This window comes from Melanostigma gelatinosum (assembly GCF_949748355.1).
Source record: "Melanostigma gelatinosum genome assembly, chromosome: 15".
Lineage (NCBI taxonomy): Eukaryota > Metazoa > Chordata > Actinopteri > Perciformes > Zoarcidae > Melanostigma > Melanostigma gelatinosum.
In genome coordinates, this window is record NC_136648.1 from 23667447 (window position 1) to 23686712 (window position 19266).

Consider the following 19266-nt stretch of genomic DNA (forward strand, 5'->3'; position numbering starts at 1 on the left):
TTATTCAGCCGTTACGGTACTTGTTCAGCGGTGCAGGAAACACACCGACCAATGCGTTGTAAATCACATGTCACGTGATGCAGCTCAGCCAAACAAATATGGGTATTCTGACAATTTTCCTGACTCGAGCGAGGTTTACACACACCGTGACACACTGGGGAGAGATGAGGAAATAGAAAGAAGAGCAGGAATATTGCACTAATCGAAGAAGTTATCTCACATGATGTTGTTCAGAGAGAATATAATTTATAAGCAATTATGAACAGACTATGTTAATTCTTCCCACAGGCAGTTATATGCATATGTTCAGAAACCGTAACTATTGATAAAAGCGGCAAATGAAGCGCACTACGAGGCAAAGCACACCTCCTTTGAACAAACGTACCCACTCACATCTGAAATGAAGACACAGAAAATAAACATAAGAGCCCAAAATGATCAGAATCCTAACACATGAATTCACTGTCCAACAATGATGTTACCAGCGACGATAGAGCTGAAACAAGTGTTAATAACCACAGATAAAGCCCATGCTCACTGATTTATCTTGTTAGAAGATGAGAATAATATATCGTGGCTTTTTTTATTGACATCACTTCACACCTGAATGAACTGAATTTAAAGCTGCAGTGAAATACATTTTTCTAAAATGAAGTACTTTATTTTAAGATGCACATTTTTGAAAAGCTTTCTGTTGTCAGTTATTCTTTAATCCAGCTCTTATTTTACTTGAAATGAGGAGAACATGTATTTATGTATTTATATGTATTATTTATACATCCAGTTAAATTTGAAAACTGAGAATAATAATTGTTAAAATATAATTGATGTGTACTTTCTTTATTTGAGCCTCAGGTTAGCATAGATTGAAGATTGAAGACTTTTCTGTTTGTGTAGGAGAAAATCTGCATTATAACTGAACTGAACTGGACTTGAACTAAAAACAAGTTACGTAACGTGTTATTGTGAATTCGAAGGAGATATCGGGAAATTGTTCTGTCTCTGTTAGCTTTCGGGAAATGCCTCCCTCAGACAGATAGTGTGATTAATCTCTCAAAAGGACGAAAACAACACCATACATAGAGTTGTTCTCTGTAAAAACGAAATGGAACCCTCCCCGATGAGAAGCCCAGATGTGTCCTGTTTGGATTGAACAGACAGGTTTGACTGATGAACCACAGCTGAAAAAGGCGTGTGTCAGGTTTATAAAAGAGTTGGTCAGACAGTTAGATTTGGAATCTGTCTCCATATGCCACCTCGCATGTTCGACTGTGCATTAAACGATTCCCGCTGGATTGCAAACTCCGATTCGTCCTGACTCCATCCTCATTTACGCTTCCACATAATTGGCGCCTCAACGTGGTTCGGGTCGAGACCTTCGACATCTCCTCTACGCCAGCCAACCGACAATCACGCTTCAGGCGCCGACAGGTGAGATCTTCATATCTCACCATAGTATATTTCTGTACAGCGTGATTCTCGCTTGAGTGATAGAGAGGGAGTGTTTGGGGTCCCCTCGACAGGATCCGCGCTGTTTAGCGGGAGGAGGAGAGAGGCGGATTGGTGTGTGCTGGAAAAATGCAAAAAAAAGATGTTGATATGATTCAATTTGATCTCCAGCTGTAAAAAGAGAGCTCTCTCGTGTGCAGGCGTACGCAGCATTCTGTTGGCGTGACGCCTGGTTGTGGCCAAGATAAACTCAAATGCGGAGCGCTCCGTGATCTCTCAAGCTCAAGAGACTTTTTGTACGCTGATGACAAAGCGACTGGGTGCTATTGATAAAGCAATTTCTGCAAATAAGTGTAAGGCACTCCTGTGTGAGTTCCAGTGTGAGATACGTAGGTCTGGAAACATATCCTTTCTCGAGAAGGAAGAGACGAAAAGACTGGCTTAGATTTAAATAATAATCCTATAATGTGGGTCTGTCACGAGTGAGCGCTGTTTAAGGCAGGACACTGCGCTGACGAGACTCAGAAATTTTGTGCAGAAATCTAAATGAGCAGGAAAAGTAATATCTAACTAGACAATAAGATTAATAGTACGGTTTGAAAAGGTGTGCACACGACTGTAACTTATTGACATTACTGATAAAGTAATACTATAAAGGAGTGATTCATAGACGAATAAAGGGAAGAGACAACACTCCCTGTTAAACCCCCAAGAAGATAAAACAATATGAGCCTCTGGTGAAATAAAGAGGACATTTGTAAACTGTGAAACAGCCCAACAATAAGAATCTCTCCTTAACAAAGCCTTGAGTACAAGCAATACTGTTAAAAAACTCCCACATAGTCAAAGTCTGACATTAGAAAGAGAAATAAAAATACCTGGACAAAAAACGGACTGACAGACTGTGACCGCTGACTTTTGATGTGATAAACACCTGGGTGGCTTTGCATGTATATGAAATATTGGCTTTGTATGTTTTTTTGGCATGCTCTCCCAGTGATAACGCTTTTGCAAATGTTCAATCGAGCCTCTGTGAAACCCCTCATAAGAAATATACATCATTGGATAAGTGCGTATAGCAAATAAGTGAGTTGTGATTTTGGCAGTTTCTTTGTGAGTTTATTAATTTGTTCTAGTACAAAGAGAATCTTGGCAGTACACAAGCGTCTAAACATTGTAGTTAAATTTGTCACTTAAAGCGTATAAAGTTTATAGTATTAGTGTCATAGTGTTGTGTAGTTGTATAGATTAAGGCTATTCCTCTCTATTCTTCCTTTTTTCTCTCTGTGTCGAAAATAGCCCTCCCTTTCTCGCTCCGTTTGCTGTGTCTTGGCAGGACTGCCAAACAGTTTGGCTCCGTAGTGATAGCCTTGGCCGAACGCCCAGAAATTGTTGAGTGAGAGCCTTGGCCAAACGCCCAGAAATTGTTGAGTGACACAGGCTGCAAGAGGAGAAGTAACTGTATGATACAAACATTGATCAGAGTATGTGTCTAAATAACCTAAAGTAAAGAATCTTAATATTCTACAGTATCGAACAATAATATTTCGAGTTAATAAAAGCAATCTTATTATTTGTCACAATAAACATTACAAGTGTAACCGGTATAAATGTATCAGTAGCATAATCATTTAAACCAGAACTAGTTTTGACTTCTTGATTTGAAATTTTGCGAGGTTGTGAGTTTAAATAAAATAAACTAAACATGAGTGTGACACCAGTAGCTCTCGTGGCGATCAAAAACTTAGAGCATGCAAAGGATGTCCAGAGACTTTCAGAGAAATGGGCAAAACGCACTAAAGGACTCGATCCATCTTGGCCTAAAGAGGGCACATTTGATGTGGGTTTGTGTGAGGATATGGAACTGAGAATCAAGGATTACAAACCAAAAGATAAAAGCAAGAAACGTTTGACGAAAAGAGAACTAGAACTAGAAACAATTAAATTGTTTAAAGTTGAAGGTCATCGCTACAGGAAAAATGTAAGAGACGGGTTCGTTGAACTGAAAGAAAGAAAAGCAAAAGCAGGTCAAAAGGAACAGCTGCAGGACTTTTCGAAAACTGCAGGAATCTATCCATCAATTGCAGGAACTGTTAACATTAAAGGAGACTTCGAAGTTGAAAACAACAACAGATCTTTAATGACGCACCAAACTCCCCCACAGGATGACCCGAGCAGGTCAACCAGCCCAAGACTCGATGCGACCCCAGCATCACAAATAGGAGATAAACCCCCAAAATACTGCAGCACTGGCCGAAAACAAAGAGAAGCGAAAGGATCAGAAATACTAGATTGCTATGCAGAACGAAATGAGACCGTAGGGAGAGACAGAGGAGAGTCTTACTGGCTGGGTGTGGAACAACATGTAAGAGGAAGAGAGAGAGACTCGAGAGGCGATGTAATTCGGACCGTAATTCAAGAAATGGAGGAGGACGCAGAGCACTGTCGCAAACAGGCACACGCCACGATTGGAGAACTAGAGAGAGAGATAGACAAAAGCCACAGGCTGATATGCGGGCAACAGGGGGAAGAAGAAGGAGTAGAAGGAGCGTTAAGAGGACAACCAGGGTTAAACAAAAGGGGAGGGGTAACAAAGGACAGACCTTATGATCTGAGATACAGACCTGGCATACACCCACCAGAAAGGTATGGGCAATGGCCAATTTTGATAAGAGGATCTCAGGGGCATTATACACCTTGGCAAACACTCGACCTTGCAGGACTGATTTCCAGGCTGCCTGACATTCATGAGGGGGCTGGTAAGTGGATCAAGGCTTTTGAGGAGGAAACAGTCGGTAAAATGTTAGCCTTGGGAGACATTAAGGCAGTGTGGGCACAAAGTCTTGGAGTATCCACGATGGAGAATATTTTGCGCAATAGCGGAAATACTTGGATGGCCAATCCGATGGCAGATGGAACTGAGCTCAATGCATACAGAGCTGAGTTATGGATGGCCCTGAGGGGGGAATACCCTACCAAAATAGATCCCAAATCATTAAAGGGGGAACCTCTGGCAGAGACTGAGAATGCAGCTGGATATATTAACAAACAGCTGAAGAGATGGAAGCAGGAGACAGAGGAAGAGGCTGAGAGCAGCCCCGTCCTAATGACTTTGTTCAGGAATGCAGTTATTGAAGCCCTGCCAACTCCGGTGCAGAGCAGACTGGAGGATGTGGTGGGACTGACTTCAATGCCTCACAGACAATTCCGTGACCACGTGGTACACGCGATTGAAAAATACAGGAAGGATGAGGAGAAAACTAAAGAACAAGAGAGGAATTTGCAGCGAAAGTTAACACAGCTGCAACTCACTGACTTGCAAAATAAAAGTAAAATAAAGACGCAAGCTCCAATGGTAAATGACACTACTAACCATGCAATGCCAACTGCACCTGAGGCACAACCATCACCTGTGCAGCCACCCGCTGTTGTCAATGTTTATTCACAACAGCCAAATCCACAACAACGAAATGGAGCAATGAGACCTCCGTTCACTCGCCCTCGCTGGGAAGGTCAAAGAGGACCACCTTCTTTCCAGAATGGACAACGACGTCCGCCACAGAGGGAGTGCTGGGGGTGTGGAGACACAGGCCATTTCCGAGCCAACTGTCCGAGACCACAGCCAGGCACAGAGTGGAGAGAGGGGGGTCGCGGGTCTCAGTCCATGCAACGTGGAGGTAGAGGTCCTGTCAATCCATGGGCAGGTCCGAAATATGGTTACTAGGGGTGCCCAGAGAATCCTAACGGGGAGGGTCAGCATCCAATTATCACCATAGGAGCTGATAAAGAACCCATGCTACAGGTTCAATTAGAAGGCAAGCCAACACCGATGATGGTTGACACTGGAGCTACTTATACATGTGTAAGTCCAGAATATGCCACACACCTCCCCTTGTCAGGAAAATTTGTTAAAACAGTAGGATTCTCGGGAATGACACAAATGATTCCAATAACAGCTCCAGTGAGATTAACAACTGAAGGTGGTGAAACTAAAATTCCAATTTTAGTATCTGATCAAACTCCAATCAACTTGTTAGGAAGGGATGCACTGTGTAAATTACAAATAAAAGTCTGGTGTTCACCTGATGGAGTATTTGTTGATAGATCCGGATTGGATTTTCAAATGTACACACAATCTGAATGTGCAAAAGTTTATTGGCTAGGTGATGTTATGGAACCTATAACAAAGGTATTCAGCCAATGGGAAAAACTAATTCGAGCCCAAATCCCAGAAGCAAAGCAACCATTATCTGACTATCATTGCACAATGTTCTATGATGCATCATGCAGTTCGGTATTTGAGAAGAAATGGGATGAGAAAACGAAAAATGTGACTGTTGAGTTGGTAACACAGGATATTGTAGTAGGCCAACAGGGAGCAGCACTGAGCGTGCAACCAAATTCATTCATTTCAGAGTGGTACGCTGTACCAGAGTCGGTTCCACATATCACCCTATTGGTGAATGAACCGTTTGAATCAAAAGACCTCGGTCCAATGATGCATGTTGCTACACAGATTGAGTGGCAAGAAACAGACAACCCACTAATTTTTTCATCACAAGATAAAAAGATGATCAAAATCCTTTGTGGAACATCAATGATGGCAAAACCGCAGGTAGTAACGATACCAACGCGAAAAATACTAAAAACAGCAACTAAAAGTGAAGAAAGCAGAAACACTTTTATGGAAGACATGTTGACGCACGTGCCAGATCAAGTGTGGTCAAAACATGACAGTGATGTAGGGTTGGTAAAGTCTGCCAATCCTGTAAAAATTGAATTAAAACCAAACGTGAAACTGCCGTATCGCCCACAATATCCTTTAAAGCCTGAAGCTGAAGAAGGGATAAGTAAGACAATTGAAGGTCTGATAAACGCAGGAGTGTTGGTTGAGACATACAGCAACTGCAACACTCCCATACTACCAGTGCCAAAAAACGACAAATCAAAATATCGACTTGTGCATGACTTGCGAGCAGTAAATGATGTAGTACAAGATTGGCCAGCAGAGGTGCCAAATCCACATACACTCCTCACGAATGTGCCACATAATGCTAAATTTTTTACAGTAATTGATTTGTGCTCAGCATTCTTCAGCATTCCATTGGCTGAAGACTCTCGACATCTGTTTGCCTTTACATACAGAGGACGAAAACTCAGTTACACACGTATTCCACAGGGCTTCAAGCATAGCCCTCACGTGTTTAATCAGATTTTGAGACAGGATCTTGAAAATATTGTTATTAATAGCACATTAATACAGTATGTTGATGATTTGTTGATCTGCTCATCTACAATCGATGATTGTCATCGAGACTCAATCAAAGTACTCCAGAGTTTAGCAGAAGGAGGACATAAAGCCTCTCAGACAAAACTACAGTACTGCCAACCGCAAGTGGAGTATCTGGGGAGAATGATCTCCCATGGAGCCATTGCAATGTCACCCTCCCAGCTAGAGGGAGTGAGTAAAGCGCCACGTCCTCGAACAGTGGGCCAGTTAATGACATTTCTAGGAATGACTGGATTTTGTTCCGAGTGGATTGAAAGCTATGCTGAAAAAACTGCTCCACTAAGGGAAATCATGAAGGAGGCAGGAACCCAGACGTTAAGAGCTCCGTTACAATGGACAGACAAGTCCTTGGTAGCATTTGAAACAATCAAACAAGAGATGCAGAGAGCTCCGGCTCTTGCAACACCTGATTATGACAAACCATTTCTGCTTTATGTATCTAATCGACAGGACATGTACGTTTCAGCAGTATTGATGCAGGAGACGTGTAGTGGTCGTCCAAAACAACCGATTGCATATTACAGTACAAAACTGGACAATGTAGCACAAGGGTGGCCTCCATGTTATCAAGGGCTGGCAGCAGTGCATTATGCATATGAGAAAGCAGCAACGGTAACGATGGGGTATCCTGTAGTCATACACACACATCACAAAATCACTGAGTTGATAAACCAAGGAAAGTTTGTGGTGACACAAGCAAGGTGTTTGCAGTACATGCCGCTCTTGACATATCCAGATGTGACAATAAAGAAATGTATAACTACAAATCCAGCAAATGTTATTCCATTTGAATTTGAAGGAGAGCCACATGAGTGTGTGGCAGAGACAATGAAGTATACCAAGTTGCGACCTGACCTAGAGTCTACTCCGTTAGTAAACGCAGATGTGACGTACTTTGTGGATGGGTCCTGCTACAGGGACTACTTAGGTAATCATGCCGGATTTGCCGTGATTGAGCAAATAGGCAGTGACTTTGTGACAGTGAAAGCTGAAGGTTGTGATCAGCCATGTTCAGCACAGCTAGCCGAATTAAAAGCATTGACTGAGGCGTGCAGACTCGCTAAAGGCAGAGTCGCAAACATTTACACTGACAGCCAGTATGCACTAGGCGTCACACAACTCTTTGGAGCATTGTGGAAACAGAGAGGTTTCAGAAAAACAGATGGAAGTCCAATACAGCATGAAAAACAGATAATGGACCTGATATCAGCAATGATGGGCCCGACGAGGCTTGCGATCATTAAATGTCAGGCACACCGGAAAGGGAATGATGACATTATAACAGGAAATAATGCTGCAGATGAGGCTGCAAAAGCAGCTTCCAAGTGTAAAGTAGCTATTCTATCACCAGTGGTGTCACTAGAGCCTGTAGTCACGCCCGAAGACATTATCCAGATACAACAAAAAGCAGACCAAAGTGAACATAACATGTGGATGCAAAGGGGGGCAACAATTGATGATAAGGGGTTGTGGAGAACACATCAAGGATTGTTGGTAGCACCTGTTGCATTGTTGACCATTCTCATTTCAGAATCGCACAGTGATGATCACTGTTCGAGGGGGGAAGTCCTGAAAAGATTGAGGAGACAAGGATATTGGTCACCATTTATGCAAGCAATGGTGGATGAAGTGTTGAACCAATGTGAAATATGTGCCCAAAATAATGTGCGCAAAAGCATAAAAACACCTGTGGGACACATTCCTGTCCCAGAAGGGCCATTTAAACACTTAGTCATAGACTATGTGGACATGATAAAATCAGCATATGGAAAGAGATATATGCTAGTGGTAATTGACCGATTCAGTCGCTGGGTGGAAGCAACTCCATCAAAGAACCTAGGAGCTGACACAGTTATTAAATTTCTGACTAAGGAAGTCATACCACGATTTGGCATACCATCAGAAATAAGCTCAGATAATGGTTCTGCATTTGTGCAGAAAATAGCCAAGGGGATTTTACAACAGTTGAGAATCAAACAGAGATTGGGCGCCGTGTATCATCCACAAAGCCAAGGGTTAGTGGAACGGATTAACGGAACGCTAAAGGCAAAGTTGAATAAGATCTGTGCTAGTACTACGCTAAACTGGGTAGATGCATTGCCACTTGCGCTAATGAGCTATCGCATGCAAACTCACAGAAGCACGCACTTAACGCCGCATGAAATGCTAACAGGCAGACCTATGCCAGCACCTCAACTGAGGGGGCCCTACAAGGGGCCCCCACTTGAGCAACTGCAAATAGAGTTAAAGGACTATATGAAGCAACTAACTGCCATACATAGATCCATCTATTTACAGGAGAAAGGAAAGGAGCCGGGGGCTGACCAGAAACCAGAGAAACCAGTGGTTCCAGGGGACCACGTGTACATTAAAGTCTTCAGACGAAAGTGGCACGAGCCAAGACGAGAAGGTCCCTACAGAGTGGTGCGAGCGACGCCAACAGCTGTCCAAGTCGAGGGAAGTACAACGTGGTATCACCTGAGTCATTGCACGAAAGTCCAAGACAAAAATAAGGACGGTGTAAAGTCAGAAGAAAATGACAAACAAGGTGAGCCTGGAACAAATGTTGAAACTAATCAGCTTTCTGATATGGATGCTGTCGGGAAGCATGGGACAGGAGACGCTGACGATGGAGAAACCTGCGATGACGTCAAAGAGCATGCAGGACAACGGCCAAATGATGACTCAGCCATCCTGGAAGAGAGCCAGATACCATGAATCAGTTGAGTACGATGCAACCACATATATTCCATCCCATGTTAGACCGAGACCTATGCCAGCATTGTCATTAAAGCTCAAACCAGCACATCAAGTGTTTAGACAGTTGCATGCTAAAATACGTAGAAAGAGACAACTTCACCCCATGTGGGGATGGGAAGAGGTGATAGAAGACCAAAATGTAACTGCCAAATTGATAAATAAGGAAACAAAGGGTACAACTCCATCTGCTAAAATAACCAAAACCAATCCAACAGTTATACCATTGATGAACCCTATCGACAATAATGACAACCATACAGTTACCCCCAAGCCAGTTAAGTCTGAGAGTGAGATAAAGGTAACAACCGTTATCACTACAACCTTAAGAGTTAATTTGAGCAGCGGTACAACCGCCGTTACAACTACTCCAAAACCATGGCCAATCAAAGTTCCAAGCACTCCTGTGCACGTGACAGTGCCAAGTGAGGTTAGCACAAAACCAAGCCATTCGTTAGTAACAACAACTGGAAAACAAGTAGACACGAGGAACACGACAGTAATTCCTAATGTAGTGGTAACGAACTCGACTATCGTTCCAACGGTAAAGAAAGCCGAAGGAGCTACAAAAATAGGTAAAAACATGAGTTATGATTATGATAATTATGACAGTCATGACCCAGAGGAGGGATGGAACAGAATGGTAGATGATGTAGAAGACTCAGGGAGAAAATTCAAGCCAATGCAGAGAAGTGTTAGAATAACAGAAGATGAAGACTGGGAGCATGCTAATCAGAATGGGTGGTATAGATGGGCATGGTACTCAGTAAAAGAGATGACCTCTATTGAATGCATAATGTGCTCAGAAGCTCCAACAACATTGCCTGTAGTAGTCGCGGAAAAGCATACTTTCAAAGAGTGCGCAAAGACACAACAGCATGAATGCAGAGAGGGAAGATTCATCCCCAGAGAAGGGTTGGCTTCAATCTTCAGACTTCCTATGTGTGGTGTTCAATGTAGACTCTTGTATGGATCCCAAAAGAAGCACAACTATTTAGATCTGTATCCTGAATATCAACTACGAAATGCATGTGCAGAATTTATGATTTCCACAACGCAGAACGAGCCTCCCACTAATTATAAAGTAGATCAATTACAAGAATATGAATGTTTTGCCAGTGGTGGATTTGCGTCAGACAAAAGAAGGGTTGACTTAGGTAATACTACCGTGTACTGTAAAGTTACTTGGGTGGTGTCCTGGTTCCCACAGGCTAATATGACTTCTTTGTTCATCAGGAGACCAGTATGGTATGAGAACCCAATACCACTTGACCAAAACTGTGATAACATAACTATGACCATTCCCACTCTTCATTTGTTGAGTGAACAGACAACAGGAATAGCCGACAGCTATTGGATGTGTGGTGAAAATGTTTTACTAAATATTCTGCCGCCCAGATGGGTAGGGCTGTGCGCGTTAGTTCGAATGAGATTACCGGTAGTAGTAATATATAACGGGGCAGGGGAAACAATTAAAATGATGGAAGTGCCCGACGAGAAGCGTAGGTATAAGAGACAATCCACGCTGGACCAAAGTATCCAGTTAGACGCTATAGGACAGCCTAAAGGGATTCCAAAGGAATTTAAAGCACAAGATGAGATTAAGGCAGGATTTGAATCTATATTACCCTGGATTACTATCAACAAAAACGTTAACTGGATCAATTATATCTACTACAATCAGCAGAGGTACCTGAATTACAGTAATGAGGCCTTTAAGGGGTTGGGTGAGCAGCTACACCAGACCAGTACAATGGCATGGCAAAACAGACAAGCATTAGATTGGATTCTAGCTGAAAAAGGTGGGGTATGTCAAATGTTTGGGAAACAGTGTTGTACATTCATTCCCAATAACACTGCACCTGATGGGACATTTGCTGTTGCAATGGGGAAAATTCGGGGTTTGAGACAGGAAGTTAAGGACAACGCTGGCAAGGGGGGGTGGTCATGGGATTGGTTAGACCAAATTTTGGGACAATGGGGGTCTGTGTTGGTAAAAGCAGGAATTGGCGCACTAATAGTTTTAATTGTGGCTTTTCTATTGGCATGTTGCATCGTACCCATCCTGAGGAGACAGTGCCAGAGGAGCATGGACAAACAGATGGGTGTCATGGCAAATCTCCAACTGGCTCAGATGATGAACATGATGACGATGGAGCAAGGGACAAAGGCCCAGTTCGCTCAAATGGTGGTTGGACGACCGGACCTGTTTCCGGACCTGTTTCCCATTCCGGATTATCTGGAGGACTCAGAGGACATGGGGGAAACAGGACTTGGGGGCAACTCACCATAAGAACGAGAGCCCGAACTTTGTTGAAAGTACACACGTCCAAGAAACACCACGTCACATGTTTTATCATCTGTTCAAACTGTTTCACTATAAATTTGAATGTATTGTAATCAGATATTTCTATATTCACGTATATTCATAGTCATGATTTATATAATCAGTGCACAAGTATTATAGCATATAGGTTTATCACAGACGTTGCATCTAATGAATACTGATATATTGTTCAATAGTTAGCAGAAATTAAATGTGTGATGTATCTGTTAATACATGGTTGTAAGCAAGAACAGATTCACTTCATACCAAAAAGGTGGTCGCTTGGCGGGAAAGGACCATAAGGGAGTTTTTCCTGCATTGCAATCTGCTGGTTTTTTCGCCCTTATATGAAGGTGAATCTGAGCATTGAATGATGTTATTTGAATTATCTTACGAACTCAAATGTTCTGTATTGTATTGTTACTGTATTGGTATATAATCAATCACATATAATTTACAAAAATCACTTGTGTTGTTGCAATGAAGGCAGGGATCAAAATTTTAGGTTTCGCAAAATTGACAAAAGTTATAAAAAGTTAGGATGAGGGTTAAGAAACCCTCAGAGGAGGGATGTGTAGGAGAAAATCTGCATTATAACTGAACTGAACTGGACTTGAACTAAAAACAAGTTACGTAACGTGTTATTGTGAATTCGAAGGAGATATCGGGAAATTGTTCTGTCTCTGTTAGCTTTCGGGAAATGCCTCCCTCAGACAGATAGTGTGATTAATCTCTCAAAAGGACGAAAACAACACCATACATAGAGTTGTTCTCTGTAAAAACGAAATGGAACCCTCCCCGATGAGAAGCCCAGATGTGTCCTGTTTGGATTGAACAGACAGGTTTGACTGATGAACCACAGCTGAAAAAGGCGTGTGTCAGGTTTATAAAAGAGTTGGTCAGACAGTTAGATTTGGAATCTGTCTCCATATGCCACCTCGCATGTTCGACTGTGCATTAAACGATTCCCGCTGGATTGCAAACTCCGATTCGTCCTGACTCCATCCTCATTTACGCTTCCACATTTGCTGCTGCCTTTAATTGAACCACATTCAATTCATATATTAATCAATTTCCTGCATTTCTGCATTTTATTTCTTGCACTGTTTTTTTATGTTTTAATGAATGTTCTTAATTGTTTTTAAATCTCCTTTTCTTTTGCCTTATGTTTTGATGCTTTTAATGGTTTTATGTGAAGCACTTTGAATTACCTTGTTGTTGAAATGTGCTATACAAATAAACTTGCCTTGCCTTACGTCGGTAGCTCTGGCACGTCAAAGAATACACATGTCAAACTAAAGATCTGATTGGTTGAACACTGACAATCAACGACATCGTCCCCATTCACTTTAATCTGCAAAGGCTTCCTAGACTAGAGGACCTCAGGCCTCTGTCCTTACATAGAGACACAGAGGTGAGATCTGATTGGATAAAAGCTCTCCTTCAAACAAGCTGCACTGGAAGCAGAGCAACTGAGGAAGACAGGAGCTGTGCAATGAGAAAATAAGATAATGGGAAAAATAATTAGAATACATCGTGTATTTGTGAAAAATTATTAAATTATAAAATTGCTATAACTTTGTGATTCTGTTTGTGAAATTGGCATATACATTCTTGAGTTATGGACAAAACATGGGTTTGGGCATATGTTGTGAGGTCACAGTGACATGTTTTAGTGACCTGAAAACAAACTCACACTGAGGCATATTTCAGAAGAAATATGTGAAAAATGATTGTGAGCAAACATGGACGAGAAGTTAAGAAAACTGGGAAATTTGCATTTCCTTGACAACCGGGCCAACTTGTTCTGTTGAGGAAGACGTGATCTTAAAATGATCTTGTGAGATTGTCTGTTAGGGTTTGTCTGTTAGAGATTGTCTGATGAGTCAGCAGTCTGCTGGGACATTAAAAAACACATTACTCTTATTTTTGTTCATATCCACGATTTGTTTTTATTTTGTTAGTACCCATTCTTTTCTGGGATTCACCGATGTTTTCTTATCTTTACCCGTCTCTTTGGTAAGAGAACATTTTACGAGCTCTTACCAAAATATTTTTAAAGTCTTGTTTATCCAGCGCAAGGAAACATAAATTTGGAATTTGAAGCTCATTGAAGAAATGCTTGAACATCTAACAAACACATTTAGATTATTATATGTTTTAGAGTAATTATAGGATCATTAAAAAAATTGTATTTATCCGGTAATCGACTATAAAAATCTCGGATAATGGGGGACTTAAGCTTCTGAATGGCTTAAATACTGCTCTTAGATTTTCATGTAACATCAGTACTGAAAACCACACGTTTACTTTAAGTTTGTTTCACAGAACCTCGACCTCACTCCTGCTGAACTTTTTCTTCTCACGGCACATTTGTGGTGGCATCTCTCCAATTCTCAGAGTATCTGCACAGGGCACAACACCTGTCCTTATATGGTGTTTAGGGGGCGTTACCGATACTCATGTAATCAGTGAAGAACCTGATCAGATCAGATTTAGATGGTTATGGACTGGATGCATCCGGAGTTGACTTCTCTTAGTTTTGCTCTTTATAGAAAATGAATTGTTTCATCAGTGACACAACTGGTGATTTTCAACAATCTACTCAGATCTGCTTTGTCAAACACTGCTCGTGACTCTGGCTGAAATCGACAGGAGGTGCTTGTTTATTGGAGGTTTCGACAGGTGGAGGGTATCATGAAACCTAGTGAAAGTCTAAAAGTGTCTGGTACTAAACTGGGCAGCAGAGTTCCTGGTTTCACTGGTTAAAAAAAAAAAAGTGTCTGTTACAGTGTTTACAGTGTGAGAATAAACAAAGAATTAACAGAACACATCATTTCAGCAGAATCTCTGCTCTTAAGACATGAATATGATGTTTAAAGTGTCGAGAGAATCAAACATTTAATACTGGAAAACGGCCAAGGACTTGATTGTAATCACTGGAGCAGCAGGTCTGTCACCGTGTGAAACTCGGAGTCCAAACTTGAGCTGGATAAATAAAGACTAAAGAGAGTTTCCACGGTCTACGTTTTGTTGTCCTGCGGTCGTCTCTCCTCCCGTCAGGGAGCGCTGGCGTTCATTTTCTCCTGGCAGCCGTCCCACAGGTGGAGCAGTCTGTTGTCCTTGTTGGCGCAGAAGTCGGAGAAGTCCCTGAGCAGGCGGTCGGCCAGCCTCTCGTCCCCCAGCACGCCTGTCCTCCAGGCCTTGGTGAGCATGGTGTTGTAGGCCCAGTAGTAACCGATGCACTCCTCGCCGCCGTACGGGCCCTGGCTGTTGGACGTGGTGGAGTTTCTGCGTCGGCGCTGCTGCCCACTCGAGTACTTCCTCTTTGAGTACGGCAGCTGCAGGAACACGGTGCCTGACAGAGGAGAAGGCAGATTGAAGCTCGTCGGCCTCCAGGAAACAGACGTTTGTTGTTGTTTTTGATGTGATGTGACAAACCTGTTACGTGGATGTACTGGGGCTTGTTCTCAGAGGGGAAATTAAAAGCAGAAGCAGAAACCTTGTCGTGCACGAAGCCAAATCTGGTAGAAAGAGCACAACATTTACACACGTTTGCATGATGCAACTCTGACACACTGTAATTCACTGTAACATAGCATGGTGCTGTATTTGTGCCTCATTCTGGAGCACAAAAACAAACTGCATGGAAATACATTATATTTTACAGAGAATGCATTATCACGCAAAATGTTAAGTTTAATTTGAGCTGGTTAGATAACTTGATTCAAGCGACCGAGATACGACAATATAATCATCAATGGAGTTCCTTTAAAAACAAAAGTTGAGATAAGATATCATTTTGTTGAATAGAGCGCATTACATCTCATTTTAAAGCCTGCTATGAAATGGTTAATAGTCATTATTATGCCAGTCAGCTGTTACTAACATTTTCACAGGCGCTACAGTTACATTTTAGTTACACTATGCAGCAATTATCACATACCGTTGGTAAACAACATCCAAGTACACTCTTGGTGTACAGTTACAAAGTACCAAGGCGTATTCGTACACCTGCCGCTAGGTCTCGGCATACAAAAGCATGTTGATAGAGAGGTGGCATATAAATTCTCTGTTACACACTTCTAATATTCATATTCATAAGTGATGAAAAAGGTTTATACATTATGGGATTAAACATTCTATGTTTTTTTACCATTTCAATTTTATACCTTTAAACTGATTATAATGCCATGGCTGTGTAACTGGCAATTGACCCTTTGATAAGCCCCGCCCCTTGCTGCTACTCAGTCAAGCTGTCAGAGCTACCATGGAGCCCACACTGTCACTAACTGCATCCACTGAACAGCAAAAGCAGCTTGTGTATACCTTCAGTGGCCAGCGTAGGATAGAAGTGCTAACGCTAGTTAACGATGTGCTAACGTACTCTGCTAATGTTTGGTCAGCTTTTTACTTAGAAAATGGAACGTTTTAAAAACGTATAAATCTCCTTCAACCTCTCCGAGTAACGAGTATCACTATCACACGTTAACCACGACGAGCTCCAAACCCACTGAACCAGCCTGAAGATGAAGAACATCTGGAACCACTGCTGAGAGTCTGTGGAGCAGAGCGGGATAGATGTTGGGCCCTGGTCGGAGCTGGACGATGCTACGCTGTGATTGGCCAGTCTGCGTTCTGAGGGCGGGACTTAGCAAAGGGTAGGTCAATTATCATGTTAGACAACTGAAAGATAGCTCGGCTACTGCGTATCCAGCAGGAGTTAGCGAGCTACCTACCAAGATAGCTGGCTTTACTTACAAATGGAATGTCATGAAGGTTCATTAAACCGGTTATGCATCCAAAACTATTGAGAATATGAGGTGTGGCTGTGATCTGTAACACAGTGATCGAGATGAAAATAAAACTTTTGCTCACTCAAAAGAAATAATCCTTTGAGTGATTATAACGTCTCTACAAAACGTAATTCCTGTGTTTACAAAGTTAATTTGCTGTTATCAAAATGCCCCATTGTGTCCTTGGGATTGAGACACACACATAAATATACCATGAAATGTAAAACAACAACCTGTAGAGTATGGCCTCCTGAAAGAGCTGCATCCTGTCCCAGTACGTCTCAGGTTCAAAACCTGTTGGATGAGTCCAAACAGACGACAACATGTGACTGAGCTGCTGTACACATCACAGACAGGAAGTCAGACGGCTTCTGTACCTTCGAACAGGTTGTCGCCGGCGTTCTTCAGCAGACAGTGGATGTTCAGAGGGATGAAGAGCTGGGCTCTCAGTGGATCTCCGTACAGGTACGACGTCATTGCGAAGGGAACCTCCAGCACAGGGACCAACAGGAAGCCGCAGGAGGCCGCTTTCCTGTGCCACCCTTGAACCTGACGGTAACGGATGAGAAAAGGGCAGTTCAGTGTGAAACTGGACCCGTTTTATTACATTACAGTCATTTAGCAGACGCTTTTATCCAAAGCGACTTACAATTCTATCACATTTCTACACCGTCGGCACAGCTACGGGAGCAATTTTGGGGATAAGTGTCTTGCTCAAGGACACATCGACATGCGAGCGAGAGCCGGGGATCGAACTGCCGATCCCCGGATTGAAGGACGACCCTGCTACCCACTTAGCCACAGTTGCCCATTATGATTAAGATATTCTCCATCTCTGCTGTAGTAACAAGTTAGAAACAAACACAATTAGCATCAAATCACTGAACTGTTCAGCAGCAGCTGACTAGAAAGTTCCTACACTTTAAAGAGTTGCTCTGATGTCCTTAAGAGCGTTGAACAGCATTCAACTATATATTATGAGTACTTTCAAGTTAAATCTTTTAACCAACATCTGTCCTAATCATGAATAACACATTTTCACAAGTAGAACCCTTTAAATCTTAAATGTTATTTTATAAAGGAAAAATAAAATGGATTATTTTCTGGATGCTCGGGGGATTTTTTTCACAGTCTGGGATACGTCAATGATTACCAACAACCTTGATTTTGATGCACTGCATCAAACACAGCAATGTCCCGACTGGAAACCAGGAAACTAACAAGTGTTTGCACATCGGGCGAATCTCAATCTGGTGGGAAATAGTAAAAACTACAACTTGATGGTGATGGTGCACTTCTACACTGCATCATTGAGTCCATCCTCCATCCTTCCTGCTGATACTTGAATACATTTGTAATTTCCTCAATGCTTATGTGTCACTAGCTGCCAGACAACCAAAAGAGTTTGTGTTGTTGCTCCGTGTTGATACTGAGCATTTAGGGTGCGATTGAAAAGATTTTGTTGATAGCAAGTGATCAGGAAGTATTATGGTGTCAGTGCTCATCTGGTTTTACACATCTTTTCAAGGTGTGTCAAAACAACAGATGTATAAAGTCTTCTGTGTCTCCACGCGGAGCAGCATTAGAACTAAGAGAAGTGGGTCTTACACCCTTAGAGGTGACTGGAAGACCCTTCTGCTATCAGAAGACAGACTAGAAAAAAAAGAAAAGAAAAATACCTCTCAGCGAAAGCTGACTGTTAACTCTTCCAGCCTCAGAGACTGGACTACGCTTCTGCCAAAAGAAGACAAGCTTAAAGGCAGCGAAAGCTGATTGAGGAAATCCTGTTCAATTAGGATTGCTAGAATTAGCCTTTGAACCACTGAGACCGTTTCATTGAGTTGAAATTGTTGTACGTGGCTGTTATGAGAAAACTTTGCTAAAACCACAGCCTTACCATGTGTAAGTGTCTGGGATCCAAACTAAAGACTCTGGTCCTTCAGACTAGTCGAACCCTCTTCCCCTGTCCCTGAAACGTGTGATACAAAGGTGACGAGCGACTCTACCAGAGGAACTTAAGGTAAGTTCCCTGGGTGAAGACTTGGCAGTGTTAGTCAAAATGGTGAGAAACATGAAACATAAAATAGGCAACAGTAAGGTATAGACGATCTACATCACTACTCATACTGGGTGTTAGGGTTACATCATAAGAGAGCGCAGCCGTGCTAGACTCTCAGAAAGACAAGAATTCCGAAATCCTAACGACTGAGCTACGGGGAGAGATAAAAGGCCGAAGGTATTGTTCTGACACCTCTGTGGGACACTAAAACCCACGAAGGTTGGTCGGAGTACTAACGGAGTTACCGGCGTGTTAGGTGCGAGAGCAGGACCCGTTCACGCTACAGTCTCTTGACATGTGAAGAATTTCACCCCCTGACAATTAACCAAAAGAAAAAGACAAAGACATCTAGATACCATCTCAAAAAGCACTGCAGCCGTGACGGCCATCCAGTGCAGCTTGATCTCAAAGGCAGAGTTGAGTGAGAAGTTTCCGTGGTAATAACAGCTGCACCATTCGCTTCGGTCACTGCGGTTGTTAACGTCCACATCCAGAGTGACCGTCTTCTGCTCCGGGACCGTAGCAGCTGGGGGACAGACAGAGGGAGGGAGAGAGAGGGAGACAGGTGGAGAGACAGGAAGACAGGAGG

The 19266-nt window shown here is 42.5% G+C and overlaps 1 protein-coding gene across 9 annotated transcripts in view; it reads right to left on the reverse strand.

The window, feature by feature from the left end:
* Positions 1–12852: 12852 nt before the first annotated feature.
* Positions 12853–19266, reverse strand: part of depdc5 (DEP domain containing 5, GATOR1 subcomplex subunit) — a 41541-nt gene continuing 35127 nt past the window's right edge. For 6 of the 9 annotated variants that reach the window (XM_079285496.1, XM_079285494.1, XM_079285498.1 and 3 more), the window contains 5 exons: positions 19034–19203; positions 16996–17167; positions 16852–16912; positions 15264–15346; positions 12853–15180 (listed from right to left, as the gene is read on the reverse strand). In XM_079285496.1, coding sequence (XP_079141622.1) covers positions 14882–15180; positions 15264–15346; positions 16852–16912; positions 16996–17167; positions 19034–19203 — 785 coding nt within the window. In that variant the 3' untranslated portion in view covers positions 12853–14881. Of the gene's footprint in view, positions 15181–15263; positions 15347–16851; positions 16913–16995; positions 17168–19033; positions 19204–19266 lie in introns of those variants that run through there. The other 3 variants (XM_079285499.1, XR_013772663.1, XM_079285492.1) reach the window with 3 other exon arrangements.